A 23,281-nucleotide genomic window follows, 5' to 3' on the forward strand; every position below is an offset into this window, starting at 1 on the left:
GGGTCTCGGGAGTATGTGGTGGTCAACGCGTGTGCACTCTACGGGATTCCCTTTCCATCGAGATCTCTCCCTTCACACGCTCAAACAGGCTATCAGCGCGAATACCATGGGGCGATCTGTCACGAGAACTCCAAGACAAGGCTATGGCTACAGAGCCAAGACTCAAAGTTCCGACCAGAATATAGGCCTAGATGCAGGGCAAAAGTGGCGCTGTGCTATCCTAAGATTTGGGCGTCCATGTAAAAGTTGCCTATTTTGCAAGTCAATTGAGAGGCCTAGGATGGATTGGCTCGCCACCATAGTGAAGACCTGGCCGGGATATTGTTCGGAGGACGATTTGGTTACCTTCGTCAAGTCGAATTAGGACTTAGGACTTAGATTATAGGACTTTGATCTTAAGCACAAGACAGCCTAAGGACCGGCAAGGTGATATCTTTTAAGACCTACGTTCTGGATGAAATGTCCCATATCTTGATGCAAATCCCAGTATTACCTCAAGATCTTATGGCAAAGTTTGCTGAATTTGCAACTGTTGGGTTCAACAGCACTTGGTCATGGGTAGTCATAAGCCGGCTACCGTGATGTTGAAACGCTGCCTAAACTCTCACCTAACGTACCCATGCGATCATGATCTAGGCCGTCGGCATGATGAGTTCGGCATCCTCGAAGACAACCGGCGCTCCTTTGCCCAATACTTGAACTGTGTCGGCCTTGGTGCCGCCCCGTAGCGGTTCTTATGGCTACTGTAGGCAGATGTCTACTTGCGCCGAAGCCTAGAGGGCAAGACAGCTTGGGACTCCCCGAACGTGGGTCGCAAGTCTAATCCACCTCAACCTCGCATCTCAGCTCCAGATGCTGGCGGGGAAAGGTCTGACATGCAAGAACCTCGTCGGAAGGTCCCTAGTTCCCTCCGCCAGCAAGGGACGGGTATCCGGACCGTGACTTTATTCGTCCACATACGACTTCCGGATGTAAAGGTCGCTGTGCCCGCCGACTCTACCCCACGCTTTCCAGCAGGCATCCACAACATAGCTCGCCTGACCCCGCCGCCGACGACGATGTGGTGTCAGCGGCAGCGGCGTCGAGCGGAGCAGCGGAGCTATGAACTTCCTGATGACTATATCGAGGTCTACGGATAGTCTAGTATACGGACGTAAGATTCGGATCTTCCCTTCGTCAGCCACAGCCTTTTCTAGGGCGCCTGGTCCCATATTGGCCCCAACCTCTCATTTGCCTCATGTTAGCCTAGCTGTCTATTCGGAACCCCGAGTCAGGATTATGACCCGAACCCGAATACTCTTGGCGAAGTTTATTCGAGCTTGATTCTGAACTGTACCGGCCGAAGGCTTGCTTGACTTCAGCCTTCGGCGTCACTTGCTTCGGTCTCTCCGCTGAGTCCTCTTCGGCCGTTAAACTAACGCACCATGCGAACATGAGGCCGTACGGCAAGCCTTCAGGGTCGCCAGAGCCAGCTAAACTATTTAGTTTGTTATCCCGACTGAGACTACGGACCCTCGAGAAGCGCGTGCCCGCTGTAAGCCATCCCGCAATTCTTTGTTCCGTTCCTTATCCTTTGTCCGTCAGCCGTTGGACTCGTCGCACTTGCGCCAGGTGGAATGAAATGACTCGGCCCGCTCCAACGCTCTAACTAACAAAGGCCGTCCAGCACTCTATTGACGCCCGTAATGTCGATCCTCGACGCGCAAAACATGGAATTTCGAAATTGGGCAGATAACAACAATATCGTATTCTTCTGTCTTCGCGAGTTGCTGTTTGGAATTGAGTGTAACGATCAAGCTTCTCGACTCGAGAGCTTCTCGAAGCATGCTGCAATGCTGCGCTGTCAAGGGTCTGCCGACTTCCTGGTCCCTCCGACTCGGCATTGTGCCGTGCGCTGGTTGGCGCCGCTAATATGGAAAAGGTTGTGCCGAGCGGCTCGGCATACTGTACCAGGACATGGGGACCTGTGCCATCCAGTTATCGACCCAAATTTGGGAGTGGACTTCGGATGATGCGACCCCCAGCTTCCGCGCAACTTACATACACTAGATTAAGAAAATTGCCTGCCGGAAGTCCCACTGAACGGATACAGACTTGAAGCTTCTCTAAGCATCGCTAAAGCCGTGGTGACGTTTGTGGAATTCGGGATTTGCCCGTGTCTTACCCCCACAACTTTCGCAACTGACTGAAGTTTGATTGAGTCCAGCTCGACCCCTGCGTTCACGATCCGCGCTTCTCTCCCTCGTCGTATACCCCTTGTCTAAGCAATATTTTAGTGAAAACATATCTGGAGAGTTTGGCTCTGACGCCTGCCTGGAGAGACGAGAAGCTCGCATTCTACGGATTAATGTCCATTGGCAGACTTGCAGGTATCCGTCATAGAACGCTAATTCTTACCCCAGCGTCTCTCGGCAGGTTGCCACAGCCACTGGCGTTGCTCCAAGTCATGGAACTGGACCCCGACTAATCGCATGATCTTAACTCGCACCACGCCGTCGATGCTACTATACGTGCTAGCTATCCACACTCAGTTATCGCTTCGATTCACTTGTCGCGACGCTTTTCTTCCTCCTTTGAGTCTCCCGTGCCGCCGATGTGGCTGACACAGCAATCAGATGGCGGCTAATACCAAGACCCCCCTTCCCCTGCTGACACCTTACCCTTCCCCACCACCCGTTTGACTGCTCGGCTACTGAGAACTTGAGAACTTGAGGTTCGGGGATGGGCCTTCTTTACTCTGTCTTTCACTCGGAGAAACAACTTAGATCTCACTACCGATCCTCCCTCCCACGAGACTAACAACTAGCTTCGCTGCAGTACAACGCAGGCCATGCAGCTAGGTGATATTCGCCTCTCACACAGCGAGGGAGAGAGCTTCGCGCCGGTGTCTTGCGTCTCGGCGACCACACCGAGTAAATTAGTGTCAAGCTCGAATCCGAATACAAAATGTCCAAGAGGAGCACGACCTTGGAGCAGCTTGCTTTCGAAGCAGGCCAGCGACCATTAGTCGACAGCAGCAACAGCAACGACGACTACGATCGGACGGAACCGCAGAAGTCTTCCAGCAAGATGACCCGGACTTCGATGGCCAACGTTTTGCTTCTGGCGTGCCTTTCTTGGGTTGTCAGTGCGATTTCAACGCCCAAGCTCGTCGCGTACGAAGAGAATGGGAAAAAGTACGAGTGCAAATGTTCTCCTGCCGACATTTGCTGGCCCAAGGCCGATGCTTGGAGTAAACTGAACAAGACCGTGGGAGGAGCTCTCCTTCAGCATATCCCGCCTGCTGCAGTCTGCTACAACACGTATCGTGGCATCGCGACTTACGATGCTGCCAAGTGCGCCGAGGCCACTGCAAAGTGGACGGACGAGAGATGGCAGTGAGTCTCATCTATGACGCAGAGCTGTCGAGAGTCAAGCCCAGAACTAATGGCGAACTATCAGAATCTCTCAACCTGCATCGCAGCTGTGGACGTGGGGAAGCAACAACACTTGCGAACTGACCACAGATCCCACAAAGACTTGCGCTCTCGGCAACTACCCTGAGTTCGTCATCATCGCCAAGACGAAAGCTCAGGTCAAGGCTGGCGTGGACTTTGCGAAGTCGAACAACTTGCGCCTCGTCATCCGCAACACGGGCCACGATTTTGAGGGAAGAAGTGCTGGTGCTGGATCCTTGGCTATCAACACTCACAACTTTAAGGACATCTCCTTCGTTGATTCATACAAAGGCCCCGGAGATTACAAGGGGCCTGCCATGACTATCGGTGCCGGAGTTCAAGGCTACGAGATCTCGAACGCAGCTCATGCTAGAAACCCACCCCAGAATGTAGTTACCGGCGAATGCGAGGTAAGCCTGGAACAACCCATCTTCCTTTATTTGACTAACGATTCTCAAGACTGTAGGAGTTGCGGGTGGTTTCATGGGAGGTGGTGGTCACGGTCCCTTGAGCGGCAACTATGGCTTCGGCGCGGACCAGGCGCTCTCCTTTGAAGTCCTCACCGCAGCCGGAGACTTTGTCACAGCCAACGCCAAGTTGAACTCTGATCTATACTATGCTCTCAGGGGAGGCGGCCCGGGAAACTACGCGGTTGTCTTATCCGTCACTGTCAAGACATACCCCGACACCATTCCCGGAGCAGCGCTCTTCTTGAACGTCAACGCTACTACTGGCGCCAACTTCGACCAAGTCACCAAGGCTGTCAACAAGCTCAACGCGCTCGGAAACCAAATGGTTGACAACGGACTCTACGGCATCTATGAGCTATACCCGCCAGCGATCGGACCAGCACTGCACGTGCAGCCAATCATGGGAATGAACAAGACTGCCAAGCAGCTCACAGCTGTCGTTCAGCCGCTTCTCACGTACCTCGATACCGAAAAGATCCCGTACGACTTTGGAGTCAAAGAGTATCCCAACTACTACACTCTCTTCCACGACATCTTCGAACCCGAGCGCGCGGCCCAGAACGGTCTGACGGGTGGCTGGGTCTTTACCCACGACGACATGGCGAGCAACCAGCCAGCCATCGCTGAGGCCATTCAACTTGCGCTGGCACCGGCCCCGAACCAGTTCGGCATCGTTATTAGCCACTTTTTCGATCCGGGAAGTAACGAGAAGAAGTCCGAAAGCGCAACACACCCTAAGTGGAGAGGCGCGACCATGCGAACCATGGCTATCCTGCCGCAGGCCCTGGATGCCACCTGGGCGACGAAGCTGGCTCTCAATGATCTGATGGTCAACACCATTACCGAAAAGTTCAAGCAGGCTGGTCCTAACGGCCTTGCATACGTGAATGAGGTAAGCTAGTCATCCCCCTGTACTACATAATACAATAAGTACTGATGTGCGTGGACAGAACTATGCCTTCATGAAGAACTGGCAAGACGCCTTTTGGGGCCCGATCTACCCTAAGCTGGCGTCAATCAAGAAGAAGTGGGACCCCAACGGCGTGTTCTTCTCTTGGTCTACACCGGGCAGTGAAGATTGGAGTGTTGTTGACTACGCGAACCGACTTTGTAAAGCGAAATGATTGAAGCGTTTTTGAAGAAGCGACTTGAACTTGGAGATACCACTTATGATGATATTGGATGAGGATACTAGATTCTTAGATCTCATGATAATACATGTAATGAACGGAATGATATCGTTGTGTCCGTCGATCTCTCTCTTTATGACGCGAGGCTCACTCGTTCCAGATGACAGCGCTGAGCCCATCCTCTTGATTCACAGTCCCTGGATTGCCGACCTTGAGAGTTGCAAGAAGCTTCCCCAGTCTACCCGAAGTGGCGTTTCTTTCCACAACCGCAACGTTGGCACTTGTCTGTCCACCGATAGCCACCATAGTTCCGGCATTGTTGATTGCGAAGGTTCGAGGAAAGAATGAATAAGCACTTGTTGTCTCAAGATATGTGATCAGGCCTGTCGAAGGGTCGATTGCGTAGGCCGTGATGGAATCTTGTTGTGTTCCGAAAGATTGATCATTCCTGTTCGAGGTGTACACAAAGTTATCTCTGATGTGAACTTCGGCTGCCTTCGAACCAACTGGCGCAGCCTTTCCGGGAGGAAATGTCGACAGGGTCTGCTTCTTCGCAAGAACAAGGCAACCGGTTGCCGGGTAAGTAACCGACCAAGACGTCACAGAGTTGGATAACTCATTGACGGTGAACAGGAATGTCATATTGCCTTGTGTTCTAAACGCTCCATGGCGAGGTCCGTCTCCGGGTCCAGTCGAGAAAGAGGGACATTGAGTCAGAATGCATGACGATCCGATGCTGAAGACACGGATAAAATCGGCTCCCAAGTCCGCAGAAAGAAGATATTTTTCGCTGGGATCTGTGAAGACAGAGTGAGGGTGAGGTCTATCCTGTCGAGATGGCACTGGCCCTGGTTGAGACATGTTGAATGTCAGTTTCTGTAGGGGTTGACCTGTACCGCCCAACGGGAGTCCATAGGTAGATATTGTCGATGCATCGCTACAACATAGTTAGTCTAGGGTATGTCTCATGAGAAATGATCTAGTAATCATACTACTGTGCTGTTGCGATGTAGCCATTGCCAGATCCATAGAGCGTACTATGAAGCTCGCCTCCGGCTGTCTGAACTTGCGCCTTCGATATTAAACTTCCATCGCCTGCGACAGAGAAGCTTTTCAGAAGTGGCTGGCCCCATTGTACTTCATCCGGGATATAGACAATGTTCGACGCGGAGTCAAAGTCAAGCCATGCTGGCATGCGGTTCCCAGAGCTGACTGTACTCGCAATAGTGAGTTGGTTTGTTGACGATAAGTTCAGTGTGTAGAGTTGCCCGCTATAGTGCGAGGCAATCAGGGTCGCCCCAAGAGCTCCTCGGAGAATTGTGAGACAGACGAGGAGACCCGATGTGTTTCCCATTGTGCTAAGTTTCAAGTTTTGGTTGGGAGAACTCGGTCCTTGGCGTTCACATTGTGGTGGGCTTCGGCTCTTGACTGTTTTAAGTCTCCTGACCATCGACGAGCGCCACTGCCGGCCCAGTTCCGAAGGTCTTGCAAACTCGCGATTGCAAATTTACCCGACACAAGCAGCCGCGACAATGCAACAGTGTGAAGCCCAAAAGCGTTGGTACTTGTTCCATCCAGAGACAAACCCGACTACCGCATCCTCCGAGATGCCTAATAAGGTAATGTCACGGAGCCCAGTACCGGGGTGCCAGGACAACGAGGTGAGGTGAATTGATCATAGCCAAAAAGCGGCTAATTGCAGATCACAGTTCTTTTTCACTATGTTCAAAACAGAATAGCATAACGGCGCAAAGGCTTACAAGGCATTATGATGCCAACCTTCATTGCGTCCGAGCCGCAGACATCGCTTGACTTCTGTAAACATGAAGCGAGGCTTTGCCAATGAAACTTCAGGTGACTAGATTCACCTGGGCCATCTATTATTCCAAGCCGAATCAACCTCATTTACCAAGCAGCCTACCTGAACAGTGTGAGTCACTAAAACACATCAAACTTTCAAAGTTCCGGGAGCCGCACTTTCTCCGTATCAAGGTGCTTCATAAGCTGATATGTCGCAGACACCGGAGTAATGTTTTTTCAGACGTCTATGTCGGCTGGTGTTGTTTGTAAATCGCGAGAACAGAAAGTCGCCTCCTTCAATTTCATTCCGCTTCTGAACGGCCTTACCATTTGAGCCTGACACTAGGTACCCATCAAGATCGCATTAGAAACCACCCCCTTCCCAGATGGGATCACCAAAATGCTTATCCTGACCACAGGCTGTCACTTCTAAACCTGGCGAATAGCATTCATTTACCTGGATGAAGCATTACGGGATAGCAGAGGCGTGTTCGATGTTGTAGAGCAACTTCACATCCGAGGTTGGCCATTTGGCCACGGAGACTTGAGCTTCAACCAGTAAGGTCATTAACTACGAGAAAGTATGTGGTTGAGAAGATGAGCTAAGAATGAAAAGAACCCTAGACATATATTATCTCGCTCCGCTAGCAGCCGCCATGTACCGCTCCTGAGACAAGGGCGAGGGCGAGTTCACGACGGCAGATGACTTTGACGGATTCTATGCAGAGCACCACGGGCTGCTCGACGGGAATGTCTGGCGAAAGCACTGCACACTTGCTCTCCTCGCGCAGCTAATATCAGCTCGCTTCTACCGGCTTCCCGACTTGCAGGATCTACCAGATTCAAGTGACCCTCTTGCGCAGCCACGGCACAAGGGAAATGGCCACCTGACCAAGCTTCCGCGGTGGGCACATAACTTTGTGCGCACCCATCGACGTCAGCCATCCCTTCCCGTCGAGACCATCACTCAGATAGCCCTAGCTACTCTCGAGCAGACCATCGCACGCTTGCGAGAGGACTATGTAAGCGTCCAGCCGTACTCGGATACTCAAGCTCGCTTCTGGCTCAACTACATGAACAGAGGGTGCCCCGGAAAGCAGTTGAAGGAGACATGGAACCACAACGAATTCGGTATCTCCGTCACGCAGGGACGTTTTGACATGTAGGCTTGGGAAAGACACTACTCGCGTAAGCGATGGGAAACTGTCCACATGCCGTATCTTGAGCAAGACTTAAACGACGCGTGAGAGCAAGATCAGCTGGTGTGTGTGGCCGGGCGGCGGGGTGGGTGAACAGGGGCGCAGCAGAGGGTGGGAGCCGGAGGTAGGGAGCGAAGAGGAGGTTGCGTTTCTGGCGGCTGTTATGATGAAGAAGACAGAAGGAATCGACATGAAAGACTTGGATTTTGGAGTGCGATCGCACATTCTCCTTGAAGTGATGTGCTCTGCTTTTGATGTCGACAAGGGACAGCAGGTGGAAGAAATTGAGCGTTGGCTTGGTTGCTGCGGGCAGGATTGATGAGAGCAGGGCCGATATCAAGAGGAGCGTCATGATGCGAGAGTACACATGATGGCACATACGACAACAAACTCGGCAGTGTATTCGAGAATTGCTGATGGTCATGAAGCCATACTTGTGTATGAAAGATGGACAGTCTGACTTTGAAGAGAATAAGGGTGAGTTGCTGCGTCAGATTCTGGTAGAGAATGGACAGATACTAGCAAAATGGAAGCTTTCGGACTCTTCCAAAGAATATAGTTTCGATCTTCAACCAAGGAAGTAGAGCTAAGGCGCTATCTCCAAGTCATGATTCAAGTCTTGTAGCCCTAAAGCAAGCGACTACCTGACTGCACACGGGATGTACAGAAGTCTGTGGTAAGCTGCGAGCAGCTCCGGGGATGGGTGGAATACAAGATGTCTACTTAGGATCTGGACATGCCATAATCCATCACACCGCGCTTCGAAAGCGTGAAAGGAGGGTTTGACGGAGAAGGTTCAGGTTTACAAGCGACCCTTCACCAACTGCTGTAGATATTGGAGGGCCGTCTGACAATCTCGCACACCACCGAGTAGCTCGAGAACACACAGGAACGTGAGAACATTCAGGCTCTCAATGAGATAGAAACCCACACAAAGGTCAGTCGTAGGGCTAGCAATGCTGAGAATAACAGCTTGCGCGCACTACAGGAGACTGTCAAGTAGCAATTGGCAAACGAACAGATGAAGTCATGTATGAACTCCCGGTACCTAGTTGACAAGCCCCTGGAGACAGGCTGGTATCTTCAAGTTGAAATCCATCAGTTCACTTGTCATTGAGGCTTCCGCCGGCTCTTCGTCGTACGCATACCGTAGGAAGAAGTCCACAGGATGTATTGGGGGCAAGAATTTCGGGAGGCTGCAAATACATCAAGCCCGCGGTTTATTCAGATGAGATTTTCCGTCATTCACTTTCCTCGGAGCATGAGGCCGGCCTGATACTTTGAGTTTTGTTGAATTGTGGTTCATTCAGGAGAACAATACCTTGCATATACGGTACGGGCGGTAATACCGAGTGAACAGATGAGAGGAAGGCCACCACTGTAGGCAAAACCGGCCACGGAGTACAACTAGGGAATGTTCTACTTAGTCGAGGTTCATGTAATGAGTCCTGTATTGCTAGCGCAGTAGTTCGTCCGGTCTTTTCTTGCAGGCGTCTATTTCTACTTTCGGCGCTCTTTAAAAAGAAGACTCTGAGACGGCCACCATCAATACCAGACTGGCGTGGGAGGCCGTGTGGCTTGGCTCTTAATAGGCTTGCCATTAAGGTTACTTGCGACCCCTCTCTTTGCAAGGGAGGGGCATGTATCTGGCAGATCCCGCCCAATATGACATCGCGCCTCTGGGCAAGCAGCGGCTATTGATCCTTATTCGCATAATTATCCGCGTCTCAAGATCAAATTCAGCGTGGATGCTACCCACGTGTTGATTTGGCGTTCGCGAGGGGCACTGCACCCCGCGGGACGTTAACGTCGTGGAGGGGACCCCTGTCAATCCTGTATTCAACTGCCTTATTGGGCTGTGCTTCGTAGCTTCGGTCGTCTTTCTCGCGATGGACAGGGAAACATTATTGAAGTATATAAGAGGCAGTGGTAGGTGTTGTGGTTCGAGATTTGTGATCAGCACTGAGTCTTGTTGCCTTTACCCCAGTCATTCGTTTCTCGCTTCAAGATGCAGATCAAGACCATTCTCGCACCCATTTTCCTGGCGAGGTTAGCTCTGGCTCAGGGTCTCCCCATTCGCGTTGCCTCTTTCAACATTCGATACGACGCCGGTTCACGCGAATCCGGCGAAAAGCCGTGGTGGGATCTCCTCTGCGGAATCTCCAAGGACCGCTGCCGCCAGCCCCATGTCATCGACGCAATCAAGAGCATAGGCACCAATGCACCCACAGGCGCCGTCACCGTCATCGGCCTGCAAGAGGTACTCGATAACCAGCTCAACGACATCCAGGACGGACTCGGCTCCGGCTGGGCACATGTCGGCGTCGCCCGCGACGACGGCAAGAAGAGCGGCGAGTACAACCCCATCTTCTACCGCACCGACGCGCTCAAGCTGCTCCACGAAGAGACAAAGTGGCTCTCACCGACACCCGATACTGTCTCGTCTGGCTGGGGAGCCGGCAGTAAGCGCATCGTCACCATTGCTGTCTTCGAGCATACTGCTAGCGGAAAGAAGTTCATCCACGCCAACACGCACTTGGATAATGTCAGCTCCCAGGCTCGAAGCGAGGGAATCAAGGTCGCTGTGTCCAAGATTCAAGCTGTGCAGACAACATACGGTCCCTTGGGTGTTTCGCTTACCGGCGACTTCAACTCTGACCCCAACGGTGATGGGTATAAGGCGTTGACAGGAACCGGTTTCATGGAGGAGTTGTATAACATGGCTACGCCTGAACAGCGCATCGGCCCCAATCAGTTGACGTACACAACCTTCGATACGACCAAGCAGGGAAGCCGCATCGACTTTGTCTGGCTTGGGCCTAAAGATGCGAAGAAGTACTCGGTCCAGCGATACGAGATCCAGAACAACCTAGTCAATGGCATGCTCATCAGCGACCACAGACCCGTAGTTGGAGATGTCACCTTGTTATCCTAGTCTCTCAGGCAATGTTTAGCTTTACGCAGTAATTGAGTCTCGATACCCAAATCCTACCAAATGTTTCTATATCTGGATCGCCGACTGTCATGAAATTGCAATACTCCATCGAGTGCTCGTTGCGGCAACCGTACTCAGCTTGACGCCAGCCTGTGTCCCTGATGTGCGTAGGGAGGGCGGTCTCCGAGAAACAGCACCAAAGCAGTTATTCGATGCTTTGTGTCTAGCTTTCGCGGAACATCCATGCCGCAAAATACGATCATGTCAGTGCAGAGTACGTCATAGTGCCTTGAGCGATGGCTCAGTCGAGAACTAGCTTCAAACAATAACACTTGAGCTCATAAGGTCTCACTTCCCCGCTTGTGGCGTTTGTGGCATTTCTCATTCTTGAACAAAATACTTTTGGATTTCAATACATCAATTAGACCTTGTTGATCTACAGGCAATTCGGCCCTCGACAGCTTTTGCATTAGCAGAAATTTGCCGAAATGGCTGTGCATGACTTCAGTAAGGAACAGAGAGACGTTTTCGATGATCAGCATCGTGAGCTCAAAGTTGGTCAAGTCTATCTCCATCCCTAACATACACGTAGTGCTCTATGCAGCTGACAGGACATATGGTCATCAAGGACATCTTGCGAAGCAAGGCAGGCGCCGAAGCTGGAGTTACCGTAAAGAGATTTGATGTGGCGATCTCTGAGTTCGCTTGGGAGCAGGTGCCATTGGCAGACACCCAGAGAGCTCTAGGTGAGGCAATTCATCTAGCCAACGACAGGAAATTCAGCAACATATATGAAGAATTTCTTAACGCCCCTCTTGGGTCTGAAAAAGAAGAAGCTAGGGCTAGAGATTTGCTCTGCCAGGCCCATGGCATTTCCACAACATCTTACAGACCAAGGAAAGATTGGGAGCTGGTCAGGGCAGCACCATTCATTGCGTTGCAAGCAGATGTGAGTTTCTGAAGTTCCCAGAGTCAGACATTGTTGTATTATGTTGATAATGGAAGCTTAAACTGACCCACAATCACGACAGTCTTATTGGAAAGACTCGCCCGAGAAGGTGTTACAGCTCGCCACCAGCCTGCAGGATAAGGGAGATAACTACGCTGAAAGTGGTCGCGCTAGAACTATGGATCTCGCAGCATCCGAGACCACGGGGAAATTGACAGAACTTCTGTCCCAATACTATGAATTATACGATCAATCTGAAGCGGAGGTTCAAGCTAGAAGAGCTCGGGGGACGACTTATCCTTGGAACTAGGTCGTTACCAAGAGTCTGGTACGCTTGGTCTCTCCACTTTGAGCTCCTAGTCGTCTATCCAACCCCCTGTGGCGGATCCTTTGTATACACCATGCATGTGACACCTCACTCAGAGACTCATATGCAACCTCTCAGTCTTCTACAAATTTGGCAACTAAGTTCTCAAATACGCAATTTACTTAGCAAGCTGAGAAGCAGCCCAAAGACACGTTCGTTTAGGTTGGAAAGCCGACTGCCTATTTTCGCTTGTTTCGAGAAGCAAAATCCGACATGGCCCCATCAATAAAGACCTTCAATAGTTGTTGGGCGCAGAGGATAAGCGCATGAGACACCGCTATTTGGACCCTGTGACCAACTACGCGCCCACTAAAAGCGCAGAAAGCCTAACCGAGTTACCCGCACGCCGATGACCGCTCAAAGCGCCGCCGTCTGAACACAGTCACACGAGATGACTCAGCGGAAGATAACGGGACAGTTTTGTTATCGTCATGGATAACTATGCGCCCTGCTGCTGCTCGCGACACTCTGCAAACTTGTCTCTCTTGGGGTTGATATTTTCTTGGTGGGTTTGCTACTTGCTTCGATGTATACCGATGTATTCTTTGGTCTGACAACTTGACTTAGCGCCTCTCGTTCTTCACCATGGCCGCGGTCAATTTGGAACGGCCTGCGTCACTATCGCAGAGGCCTATCTCGCGGGACGACGCATCCGAGATACTCGGCAGCATTAGCATGGCTGCCTTTCTCTGCCTCTTGGTATATCTCGCTGTTCACAGCAGTTCTGGGAAAATATACTAACAGTTTTTAGATTCCACAGCTTGCCGCAAACTACAAGTTGAAGAGCGCAGACAGCTTATCTATGGCATTTCTGTTCATCTGGCTTTTGGGGGATGTTACCAATTTACTAGGTAAGACCACACGCATAAGCCCAGCCAACCTGATCTCGGGATATGTTCTTCCGAGCAGTCTTTCAGATGCATGTGCAGACCACATGTACTCACCTGGCACGATACAGGTGGTTTGGCGAACGGCATCGCGCCCGCAAGCATAGCCGTGACAACATATCTCTGCTTTTCGGACTCTACACTCATTTGCCAGTGCCTGTACTACAACTCAAAACGTCGGATTCAAAACCTCGTACAGCCCGGGACGCCGAGATCGCAATCTCCCGAGCGACGACCTCTTCTCGAACCCGCAGACTCTTCTGAAGACGTGAACTCAATGAGCCACTACCAAATTGCCTCTCCCAGCTCGAATCAAGTTGTGGACAAGGATGAGGAGACCGACATGAGCACTGTACGCACTCTGCACGACTGGCGGTTTAACGCCGCATGCCTTATCATGGTCGCTATCCTGGGGATCTCGGGATGGTTCGTGCTTCGCCAGTTTGGTTTGCTTGGCGGCGAGAGTCCTCCTGGAGCCGTGAGCGTTACGGAGTTGCCAGGCATTTCCGAATCGGTTGGCTCAGCATTAGGAGTCATCGGCGCGATCTGCTATCTGTGGTATGTGGCGATGAACTTGCAAAATGGTTCACCGACTGACCTAAGCATGCAGTGCCCGGATCCCTCAAATCATTAAGAACTACAGGGGAAAGTCATGTGAAGGTAAGTTTAACCCCCCTACTGCTTGTGATTTCATATGACCTTAAACTTTACAGGTCTTGCGCCGCTATTCCTGCTGCTGTCCATTACGGGAAACCTGACATATGGAATGAGTGTCATTGCGTACAAGCAAGACAGAGAGTATTTGCTTACCAGCCTCCCGTGGCTGATGGGCTCGCTTGGAACGATCGTAGAAGACGGCATTATCCTATTCCAGGTCCGGCTTTACGCGCGTGTCCAAGAGCCAGTAGAGTCAAGCAGCTTATGATTCTACTCAACTTGGAATGAAACCCACATATCATGATTTTGTACGATCTTGGCGAGAACCTAAAGACATTAATTTCATGACTAGTCAAGCGACTCGGGTCCTACAGTTTGACTCATTGCCGTTGTTTCTCGGTATGAGCTTTACGAAAAGAGCAACTTTCGGCCGAGTTGTAATATTTGTAGGAATAATGCAAGTCATTCTTAACGGCCTGCAGCCAGTTGAAATAGTATTTAAGGCAACGTTATGTCCCTCTGAGTTGATGAACATCTCCTCGCCGTAGTCTCATCAACTCTTCTCACCTTGTCTCTCGCTTCGGAAACGCCCCAATCTCTCATTTTCACCTTCTCTTTCAATCAAAAGCTCAACTTGAAGTCAGTTCCGATAGCCGCCTAACATGCGTGTCATTGCCTTTGCTGCTGCTGCCTTGGCCTTCGCCATGCCCATTTCTGTACGTGATTTCCATCAAGGATTTTACAAGTGCCGAGCCGTGAGTCTGCCCTCTAACATGGCATAGGCTGGTGTCTGCGCGGCATTTGGTGTCTGCTCTCAGAATGGAATAATCAAGGACTGCACCTCCGGAAGTTGTGTTGGCAAGGTCGGAGAGTCCTGCACTCAATCTCTTGCAGGGCCCGTACTTTGCCCAGTCTAGGGCATTTAGGCGGAGAAGGAGACTATGAAACCATCGTTCGAGAAACCCAAGGGAGCTGTATGGTTCTGCTGCGGTATCATTGTTAAGAAGTAGCCAGCAAAGCACATCAATCTCAAAACTCTGAACATTGAAAAGTTTTAATTTCTAGAAGAAATATAACTCCGTCGTAGATAAGCCCCTATGTTTTCTATATCTTTTACAATTCCCCTTATCATGCAGTAATATGTTTAGCGCAGGTAGATGAGGTTAAGGCTACAGTCCAAACTTCTCAAAATGAATCAGATGCCCCCTCCTCTTCCACACGAACAGCGTGTACGCCAGACTTGCAGAAGTCACGGCCGCAACAGAAACCAGTGCGGGCCAATTGAACTGCGAAGGCCGGAAGAAAATTATGGTCGCCATATATGAAAGTAGCTCAAATGCATTTTGCCAGGCTGCCTCGACTGTAGAGAATCTGCCACGGCTCTCGGCTTCGACTTCCTGAATTCTCATGTTAGACATTTTCACACCAAAGACTTTCCATGGGCTGGGAGCTTCTTACCTCTTGGACAATGATTTGAGTACATAGGTCAAAGCCGCGCAGACCAAGACGGCTGATGATGACTCCAATCACGAGGCTGGTTGCCGATATAAGGGGGTTCGGCATGAAGACCCAGAAAGCCGCCAAGCCGCCTATCAGAGGAAGAACCTGGCAATTGCTCATCCAAAGGCCAGCGCGAACTTGTCCAATTCGACCCACAAGCCAAGGCGCAACCCAAGTCGCCAACACCTCGAAAACCACACTGATTGTTCTTGCAATGCCGATGTATGTTGTGTTGAAACCCGATGCGACCAGGTACGTGACCATCTGGCCTCCAAAGCTCAGCACTGTGAGGTATAGTAGAGAGCAGGCAAACGATGGCAAGAATGCGCGATGGCCCAAGTAGAATTTGAAGTCGGACGCGGACCTCTTGATATGACTCAGGACCTTTTTGCCAGGATTCACCGACACTGCCGTTGTTTCAGGGGTAGACGGTGGCATAGACTTAGGCTCCTGCAAATCAGGGTCCTCGTTATAGATGTTGGCAATGGCATAGTACTCGACAGCAACAGAAGCGGTGTTCATGGAGAAGTTGACGATGATCGCTGCCTTTGTGGAGAATCCGTCAATAAGAGCGATGAACAGTGGCCCAAGTAGTTTGCAGAGAAGATCGATGCGGCGCATCTGCGCATTGAGAACTGCTAGGGCTTCGATGTCGCCTTTGGCGATGACGATAACCTAGCCACCCATTAGAAACATGGAGTTGTTTGGTGAAACCAGCTCAAACTCACCCAGTCCTTCTCGACTGAAACCATATTCACGATGGAGTACAGCTTTTCGGCACAGGCAATGGATGAGAGGAGCGCAAGCAGAGCCGGACGTCCATAGTCGCCCAACGGCAGCCTAATGAAGAGGACGTAAAATAAGACACATGATGCTGACACTGCGAGTCGTTGGAAGACTGGGCAAAATTATGTCAACATTCAACAGTCTGATTAGTCGTCGATCTACATGCGCCTAGACTCACCGATGGATGCGCGGACAACTTTCAACCGGTCATTGTTATCAATGTACTGTCCAACTGTAGGCGCGAAGACGAGAGCCGATAATCCCCTGGCAAGCGCATAAAGCGACATGGGCAGCAGTGTACCCGGAAATATGGTCGCCAGGTACAGCACGGCGCCGAACTCGAACATCCGAGAATTCCAAGTCGAGAGGAAGTGCGATAGGTAGAGCCGGCGTGCGATTCGGGGATCCACCCGGTGGGTTTCGGAGACCGAGCCATCTCCTTGGCCTGCTCCATTGCCGAGAAGCGGCGTCTGCTCGTCGGGCCGGATGGCCTCTTCATCGGGGAGAGACTTAGTGTGCGTCATCGTTCATAGGAGAATTGCCCAAAGCCTCAGATTCGAGATCAGATAAGGATGGGAGAACTAAATAGTTGACTGCGTAGGAACCGGACAAAGCGTGATAGCTATAGGCCCGGGCAGGACCGCATCAGATAATGTACGGATAGACATATCAACCTTGGCGTAGCGTGACTTCAAATGAACGGTGAGCAGGAGTTATTATCTAATAGCTATGAGAAGACGGGGGCAGGTGAAAACATTCCCGAAGCTCTGCGTTGCAAACATTTGGGTACGGAAACGTTGAGGTTCCGAACAGGGAGCTTTGCCCTGGTTGATGAGTCTGTGAGTGCGTGGGTCGAGGCAACGGAGGTAAATCAGGCTCCGCGTCCGTGCCTCGAATTGCTACTTTACGTAGTATGGCACACACCTCCATGAAACCAGATTCTGCTCTAGCAAGTCATCTCTCAACTCTGGACTGTTGTTTTCAACACAGTCTCCATCTCTAAGCGATCCGTCAGTATATGCTGATGCCTCTTAAACCAATTGCTTCTGGAAGATGGATGTGTTCCCAGAGCTTGGAAGGGGAGAACATGGCCATCATCCCGTCTCTTGAATCATGTCCGTCCCATTTTGGTCTAGTGCCCGACCTCTGTCTGTCAGATGGAATCAAACCCTTTGTCATCGGAGCCAAGCTTTGTATAATCCCCGCTTAGTCATGATACGAGATCTTTCAAAACCTGGGGCATGGCCGCCGACGGAGCTGAGTTTGCTCCGTGTGTCCAATTCGATGCTGTCTTGCACCAACAAGCCCCGGCAGCTTTGCCAGAAGTACCGGCTCCCAGGGAGTGCTGATCAATGCCAAAATGCCACCAAAGCGAGCATGCGATATCTGCTATCGTAGAAAGGTGAGGCCGCTGAAGTCACTCGTATCCTAATGGTAGAACATACTCAGTCGCTGACCCATGTGCTTTGTTATCCCAGATCCAATGTCTTATCCCTGCAGAGGGGCCTCCGTGCGACTGGTGCAGCCATCATGATTCCGAATGCACCTTTCACCGTGATGCGCCACGAAGGAAGAAGAAAGCCAAGTCAGTAATTCTCAACCACTCTCCAAAGGATGCATGTTACTATAATGCGCCGTTGCTGATCAGTAACGGTTGTTTCCTTTAGGGTAACGTTGGGCGACGTCCAAGGTCTCAACGATCGCATACAGGAGCTCGAAGATGCGCTAGCCAAGGCAAATTCGCAGCAACCAACTCAACCAGACACCCCTAGTCGAGGCCAACCAACTTCAGCGATATCCGTATCCGAGGAGACTTCAAACTCAGTATCTGTCCAAAGTCCAATTCCAGCAGCTATTCAGAGCTCTATTGCTTTTTCCGAGCAATCAATCTCTCCACTGGTCTTCTCTCAAACCCCCGCCAGTGTTGATGACACTCACACAACACCACCAGCAGATGGCTCCCGGCCCGGCAGCTATGTCGGCCCCAACTGGTTCTTCAGAGGCATCCACGCATTCTCCGAAGACGGGCGCAGATGGATTTCCTCCAAGACTGGTCAAATCATCGATTGGAGTAAACTTCAGATATTCACACCAAAGCCATCACCTTTCGCGAGGAGACATGCGCAACTTTCGCGAGATCATTGCCAACTTCCAGATCAGGCTTCTTTAAGAGCGCTTTTGTCTTCGTACTTCATGTCATCTTTCCGCTTAAGATACCCACTCATTGACAAAGTTCTCTTCGAAGAGACAGTCAACGAGGCTTATGAAGATCCCGACAATATTTCACCTTCACCGATTTGTCTGGCTGCCCAGGCCTGCGTCTTCGGTGTCGTCAGCCTCATTACATTACTGCCAGACGCTCAGTCTGGTTCTCCAGGGCTAGACGGCAATGAGAGCGCAGCCAGAGCCAGCTATCTTCTCAGTCAACTTGTCGGATATGTAAGCCTCACAACGTTGCAAACAACCCTGTTACTGGTGAGTCGATCCTAGACATTGGCTTGCAGTAGTTCATGCAATGATCGGCAAACTAAATCTAGAGTCAAGCATGTGCAACGTCTCTTATGCGGTTATTGGCAAGAAGCCGATTCGCTACTACCAGGAGCTTGCCGTACTGTCGGTGCACTCGGTGGGCATCTTTATCAGCCCTCGAAGGCCCTTACAGTAGAGATCTCGCTGTGCGAAAGGAGGAAACGCCACATTAGAAACCTCTTCTGGGTTTGCTACATGTCGGATAAAGACTTGTCCCTACGGACAGGACAACTTCCACTTCTTACTGACATCTACTGTGATCTCACCGTCCCAGAAAATTACCTGAGCTCTTACACCTATCTGCGTGGTCTTAATGAGTATCTCCACCACCCAGATGCATCAAGTGATGAGGACCTCACACCACACTTCTCGGGAGACGCCCAATTGGGGTATCTTAAAGAGAAAGTATATCGGCTACTTTACTCGGTACAAGCCCTGAGGGACAAAGACAATCGACTCTTGATTTCAATCCGACAATTAGATGACGAGATTGAACGCTGGCGTCTGTCGGTCCCGGTGGACTTCCGGCCAGCTCTCTCAGTCTCGTCAAATACTCTTCTAATCACGCCTGAAACAAGACCGCCTCATGCACGACGATATTTTCACCTTCTTCTAGAGTATTGGTACCTGATGATCTACGTTCATACTACAGTCAGACGATATGATGCACATACGATAATCGGCGACGGGGGGCAAGATCTTCACCGGGTCATTCACTCGAGCTATGACTTATCAATGGAAGCCGGCAGATCGACGCTTCGATGTCTGCGAGTGTGTATGAATACCTTCTCTAATGAAGGCTTCTGGTCAGTCATCGTATTTCCTCCGGCTTCCTCAAACAGCGTTGAACCCATGCACGCAGTTAATATTCTTGTGTGGGTGGATGTCTAGCAACTAACGAAGTTCCTAGGCTTCTGATGTTTTACGCCACCAATGCAGCTATTGCTCTGTTTCTCAATATGATCATACACCCAGAAGATGCGGACGGCCAGCTCGATCTCGAGCTTCTAATTTCGGCCGCCAACGCAATCCGTATAGCAATCCCGCAGGCCTCAACACGTGAAGAAAGTATGCGCATTCAAAGAACGTCCGACTTCATCATGTGGCTCATGTGGCTCGGATCATGTGCCATCACCAAGTCGCAGGAAGAGGGATTACGACATGAGCTGTAAAATTCCAGCATACCCGTGACGGTTTTAGGAAAGACGCAGTTGGGAAGATGCCCAGCTATAAGAAGCGGCTCCCGCTGACAAAGCGGTGAACAAGTTCGTAAGGAGCGGCTTAGCAAGCCAAGAGGTTAGAGCTCCCCTGGCTCTCGTCTCAACAGGGGTGCCAATCCGAATAATTAAGCGTATTTATACTGCAGAACATACGTTCCCGAAAGCTTCGCTCTTACTGGCGGACGGGATGATGCTCAATGATACCCTAGATCAAATACGTGCAGGAGTTAATTAAGTTTAGTCGCGATGCAGTGTCATTCCACCCACTTTCCGGAACCCGAGTAATGCTGCCGGAGTCTCGCTTCTAAGCGGTATTCATGAGGTTACTGATCAATTCGGTAGCGAAGCTTCTATTAGAAACCCAGGAACCGAGCTATTCTGTATGGGTCAAAACAATCGTATTATACAAATAATTGCTTTCATTTAGGGCAGGTGGTGTTCCCATGGCCTCGGCAGCCCGGCCCCACCGGGAAGGATGAACGATCGGCTGAGGGGTTCAGCGACTTAAGTGACTTAAGCTCGACCTCAAAGCAAGTACTTGAGATGCGTAGTCGCCAGTGCTCTCCTTTCTTCTTGTATCGACATCACATCAAATCAGCCTTTAATCTCGTTCTTCGGAGTTGCTAAGATGGTTCAAATCTCATCCATCGGCCTCCTGCTTGGCCTAGTTGCGAGTCAGATCATCTCCGCTCAGGCGCAGTCTCTCCCGAAGCAACTCGCTGTAGTCCGTCGCCGCTCTGGTCTCACGCACAAAGAGTATTTGTACTACCATACACTAGTTCACGGGCAGAAGTCATGGAACGCACCTCGAGACGATTCCTTTCCCGCAGCCTACATCCAAAGCCATGTCTTTGACGGAGTCTTCGGTGCAAATAACAGCGTAGCGAACCAAGTCTACGTCGGCCGCGACGATATTGCCGAGCTATACAGTAGCTCCCCGACGTCCTTCTTGGGCCCACCCTCCACGAATTACACCGAGACGGTGATCGGTCCTGATGGAGCCAACTTCAACGACTTCCCAGTTGCCATGTCGATGATCGCGACGGAGACTTTCCTGACCAATATCACTGCGGGTGCCCCGAAAACTCCGGCGAAACCCGGCAACGAGCCTCCGGTTGCCTTCTTCTGGGCCATAGCTACGCAGAACGCTACATCGAACGAGACGTTTGCAAGGAACCTGGCGGATGCCCTGATCAAACCTTTACCCGCCGGAACGATTTACAACGCCAGTATCCACGTCCCTATTCCAGGCGCCGATGTCAGGCCTTACTTTGGTGGAGCGGACATGCCGATCATCAATACTGTCATCAAATTGTGGCTCAATGACAGTGGGTCAGCCATCACGCAGCTTCGGGCATCGCAAACAAAACTGGATAGCGCGGCACTCAACCTGGATGAGAATCTATCGTACATGCTCTTTTCCAAAGAGGTAACGATTTGGGACACCAAAGCCGGTATCGAGGTAAGTCGCTGCGGGCCATCGATACTCCGATATTTACCCCTGGGCCGTTTAGCTAACATCGAAACAGTTTGATATCCCGCGCCTCGAGGCTGTTTTGAAGGCCGAGAACTATTGATCACAGATCGTGAAGGGCAACAGACAGGGGTGGAGCCTCAACTGTTAGGCTATCAGTGAAGCCTTGCATTAATAAATACCCATTCAAATGGACTTTCGCTTTGTCCAAAATTGATCCCCGGACAGGTGGTGAGCGGCCGCCGCGATGTCGCATTCTGAAGTGTCGCATGGGGGCCCACGATGGTTGAAACCATTTTGACAGCTGGCTAAACCATCTGACCTTTTAAGGGTCTCTATTGTAACCTCTTAAAAAGCCCCGTTGCAAAACTGGAGCAGTTGACAAAAGATCAATTCCTTCTCAAAATCTTACCCATCTTTTCCCCAACCCGGCTAGTCCCTTGCAGGCTGCAGTCATCATCATCACTGCCAAGACGGTAGGCGCCCAGAGGCCAGGGCGCAGTCTCGACAAAACCCCACTAGAATTTACACCGCCCCTGTGAACAGTTCACGACTTCGGCCTCTCATACGTCATACAGTGTGGCGCAACTTGCAGTGTACCAAATTATGGGAAGTGCGCCGCTCGTATCCGTTGTCAAACAGTGAACTCGCGAAGATCATACCACGGGAACTCTGGCGTTGGTACAGCTCATAGAGCCAAGACGGGAATCCCAACCGTTCCGAACCACATATTTCAAGCTTATAATATCCCGACCACGAAGGACTCATCGCTGTTGAGGATCCCCATCTTGCATCGTCGGACATTATCTCCTAGCCTCAAGTTTTAAAACCTGTCAATTGTTCCAACAGTAAGAACAACAGCATAATCAACAACTACTCGACTTTTCAGCGACACATAAGCCTCTAGTATCGGGACGACCTTGCCTCTAAAGCAATTTTTCTGCACTGAAGTCATCTGCCTACGAGACTACATTGCGATAATATGTTAGGCGACAAAAGCGAGAAAGCGACTCCTGTATACTCAGGGCGTGATCCTGTAGCCGACGTTCCTCCTTCCTACTCTGAAGGAGTCCCGACTTCAAGTGATGGCCTCATCCCCGCCGGGACCCTCCTCCTCGCCGGAACAACCATTTTCAACACCGCCTCAGCGTCATCACCGCCATTATACGAACTCACTTACCCCATCGGACACCTGCGGGAGTCCAATACATCAGTTTCGTTCTACCGCTATGAGAACAGTGTACGGGACTCTCCTGGGGCATCCGGTCCTCAGGTAGCATCACGAAAGAAGCATATCTTCGACCTAAAGCGAGACCCTACAGTTACTGAGCCCCCCTTCCCATACCACTTGAACTCGGTCTCTCGCGGAAATGTTGGACATGTGGGCATCAGGACACACCGACGCTTAGGTGGATCGGGTTACCGCGCCTGGAGGGCGACGAGAGCGAGAGAAGGGGCGGATCTAGAAGGCAAGGAGATGCTCTTCAACATCAAGACGCGGGGCAGCGGACGGCAAGAATGGCGCGATGGGAGCGACAAGACGGTTCTGGCGCATGAGACGAGCGAGGAGGGGATCCACAAGCTACAGATCGTCGTCCCATTAACCCAAGATATTAGAGACGGGTTGGTCGCGACGTGGTGTTTACGACTTTGGTGGGAGATTGCCCTGTCCAAGGTCGAGCCTTTCAGCTGGAGCGAAGGTAAGTTGTTTAATCTGACTCCATCTGCTCAGTATGAAACATGTGCTAACTTGAATTCTTCTACGCTCAGTCAAGAATGTGTTGCAGTACAACTCGAAGAATCTCCCTTCCGGGGCGCGCTTGGGTCTTCTCCCTTAGTTCAGTCTGAATCAAGTATCTTTAAACCCATGGGAAACTCAAAAATATCCACCTTGCCTATGATAAACCAATATCAACCTCTACAATGCCCACAAACGATCGG

The 23,281-nt window shown here is 51.0% G+C and overlaps 12 protein-coding genes across 12 annotated transcripts; 10 read left to right on the forward strand and 2 right to left on the reverse strand.

Moving 5' to 3' along the window:
• Positions 1-554: 554 nt before the first annotated feature.
• Positions 555-1,105, forward strand: CCOS01_08257 (uncharacterized protein; the record flags this gene model as incomplete). Its single annotated transcript, XM_060456418.1, has 3 exons — positions 555-724; positions 773-927; positions 978-1,105. 3 exons carry the CDS (start codon positions 555-557, stop codon positions 1,103-1,105), a joined length of 453 nt encoding a protein of 150 aa, XP_060312692.1.
• Positions 1,106-2,946: 1,841 nt separating this feature from the next.
• On the forward strand, positions 2,947-5,031 carry CCOS01_08258 (FAD binding domain-containing protein; the record flags this gene model as incomplete). Its single annotated transcript, XM_060456419.1, has 4 exons — positions 2,947-3,377; positions 3,442-3,847; positions 3,897-4,799; positions 4,858-5,031. 4 exons carry the CDS (start codon positions 2,947-2,949, stop codon positions 5,029-5,031), a joined length of 1,914 nt encoding a protein of 637 aa, XP_060312693.1.
• A 153-nt stretch (positions 5,032-5,184) lies between these two features.
• Positions 5,185-5,679, reverse strand: CCOS01_08259 (uncharacterized protein; the record flags this gene model as incomplete). Its single annotated transcript, XM_060456420.1, has 1 exon — positions 5,185-5,679. One exon carries the CDS (start codon positions 5,677-5,679, stop codon positions 5,185-5,187), a length of 495 nt encoding a protein of 164 aa, XP_060312694.1.
• Positions 5,680-7,298: 1,619 nt separating this feature from the next.
• Positions 7,299-8,003, forward strand: CCOS01_08260 (uncharacterized protein; the record flags this gene model as incomplete). Its single annotated transcript, XM_060456421.1, has 2 exons — positions 7,299-7,326; positions 7,510-8,003. The coding sequence occupies 2 exons, from the start codon at positions 7,299-7,301 to the stop codon at positions 8,001-8,003; spliced, it is 522 nt and encodes a 173-aa protein (XP_060312695.1).
• Positions 8,004-10,044: 2,041 nt separating this feature from the next.
• On the forward strand, positions 10,045-10,971 carry CCOS01_08261 (endonuclease/Exonuclease/phosphatase; the record flags this gene model as incomplete). The annotated part of the gene is made up of 1 exon (XM_060456422.1): positions 10,045-10,971. One exon carries the CDS (start codon positions 10,045-10,047, stop codon positions 10,969-10,971), a length of 927 nt encoding a protein of 308 aa, XP_060312696.1.
• A 488-nt stretch (positions 10,972-11,459) lies between these two features.
• On the forward strand, positions 11,460-12,230 carry CCOS01_08262 (uncharacterized protein; the record flags this gene model as incomplete). The annotated part of the gene is made up of 3 exons (XM_060456423.1): positions 11,460-11,514; positions 11,583-11,920; positions 12,003-12,230. The coding sequence occupies 3 exons, from the start codon at positions 11,460-11,462 to the stop codon at positions 12,228-12,230; spliced, it is 621 nt and encodes a 206-aa protein (XP_060312697.1).
• A 642-nt stretch (positions 12,231-12,872) lies between these two features.
• CCOS01_08263 (uncharacterized protein) lies at positions 12,873-14,099 on the forward strand (the record flags this gene model as incomplete). Its single annotated transcript, XM_060456424.1, has 5 exons — positions 12,873-12,986; positions 13,039-13,138; positions 13,246-13,732; positions 13,785-13,834; positions 13,888-14,099. The coding sequence occupies 5 exons, from the start codon at positions 12,873-12,875 to the stop codon at positions 14,097-14,099; spliced, it is 963 nt and encodes a 320-aa protein (XP_060312698.1).
• Positions 14,100-14,493: 394 nt separating this feature from the next.
• Positions 14,494-14,748, forward strand: CCOS01_08264 (uncharacterized protein; the record flags this gene model as incomplete). The annotated part of the gene is made up of 2 exons (XM_060456425.1): positions 14,494-14,547; positions 14,614-14,748. The coding sequence occupies 2 exons, from the start codon at positions 14,494-14,496 to the stop codon at positions 14,746-14,748; spliced, it is 189 nt and encodes a 62-aa protein (XP_060312699.1).
• A 252-nt stretch (positions 14,749-15,000) lies between these two features.
• Positions 15,001-16,641, reverse strand: CCOS01_08265 (iron transporter; the record flags this gene model as incomplete). Its single annotated transcript, XM_060456426.1, has 4 exons — positions 15,001-15,228; positions 15,290-16,006; positions 16,060-16,229; positions 16,296-16,641. The coding sequence occupies 4 exons, from the start codon at positions 16,639-16,641 to the stop codon at positions 15,001-15,003; spliced, it is 1,461 nt and encodes a 486-aa protein (XP_060312700.1).
• Positions 16,642-17,477: 836 nt separating this feature from the next.
• CCOS01_08266 (fungal specific transcription factor) lies at positions 17,478-18,782 on the forward strand (the record flags this gene model as incomplete). Its single annotated transcript, XM_060456427.1, has 4 exons — positions 17,478-17,540; positions 17,596-17,702; positions 17,785-18,556; positions 18,657-18,782. 4 exons carry the CDS (start codon positions 17,478-17,480, stop codon positions 18,780-18,782), a joined length of 1,068 nt encoding a protein of 355 aa, XP_060312701.1.
• Positions 18,783-20,494: 1,712 nt separating this feature from the next.
• Positions 20,495-21,443, forward strand: CCOS01_08267 (uncharacterized protein; the record flags this gene model as incomplete). The annotated part of the gene is made up of 2 exons (XM_060456428.1): positions 20,495-21,328; positions 21,396-21,443. The coding sequence occupies 2 exons, from the start codon at positions 20,495-20,497 to the stop codon at positions 21,441-21,443; spliced, it is 882 nt and encodes a 293-aa protein (XP_060312702.1).
• An 879-nt stretch (positions 21,444-22,322) lies between these two features.
• CCOS01_08268 (uncharacterized protein) lies at positions 22,323-23,178 on the forward strand (the record flags this gene model as incomplete). The annotated part of the gene is made up of 2 exons (XM_060456429.1): positions 22,323-23,040; positions 23,111-23,178. 2 exons carry the CDS (start codon positions 22,323-22,325, stop codon positions 23,176-23,178), a joined length of 786 nt encoding a protein of 261 aa, XP_060312703.1.
• Between the last annotated feature and the right edge of the window lie 103 nt (positions 23,179-23,281).

The sequence above is a fragment of the Colletotrichum costaricense genome (assembly GCF_030867565.1).
Source record: "Colletotrichum costaricense strain IMI 309622 chromosome Unknown Scaffold_8.1, whole genome shotgun sequence".
Lineage (NCBI taxonomy): Eukaryota > Fungi > Ascomycota > Sordariomycetes > Glomerellales > Glomerellaceae > Colletotrichum > Colletotrichum costaricense.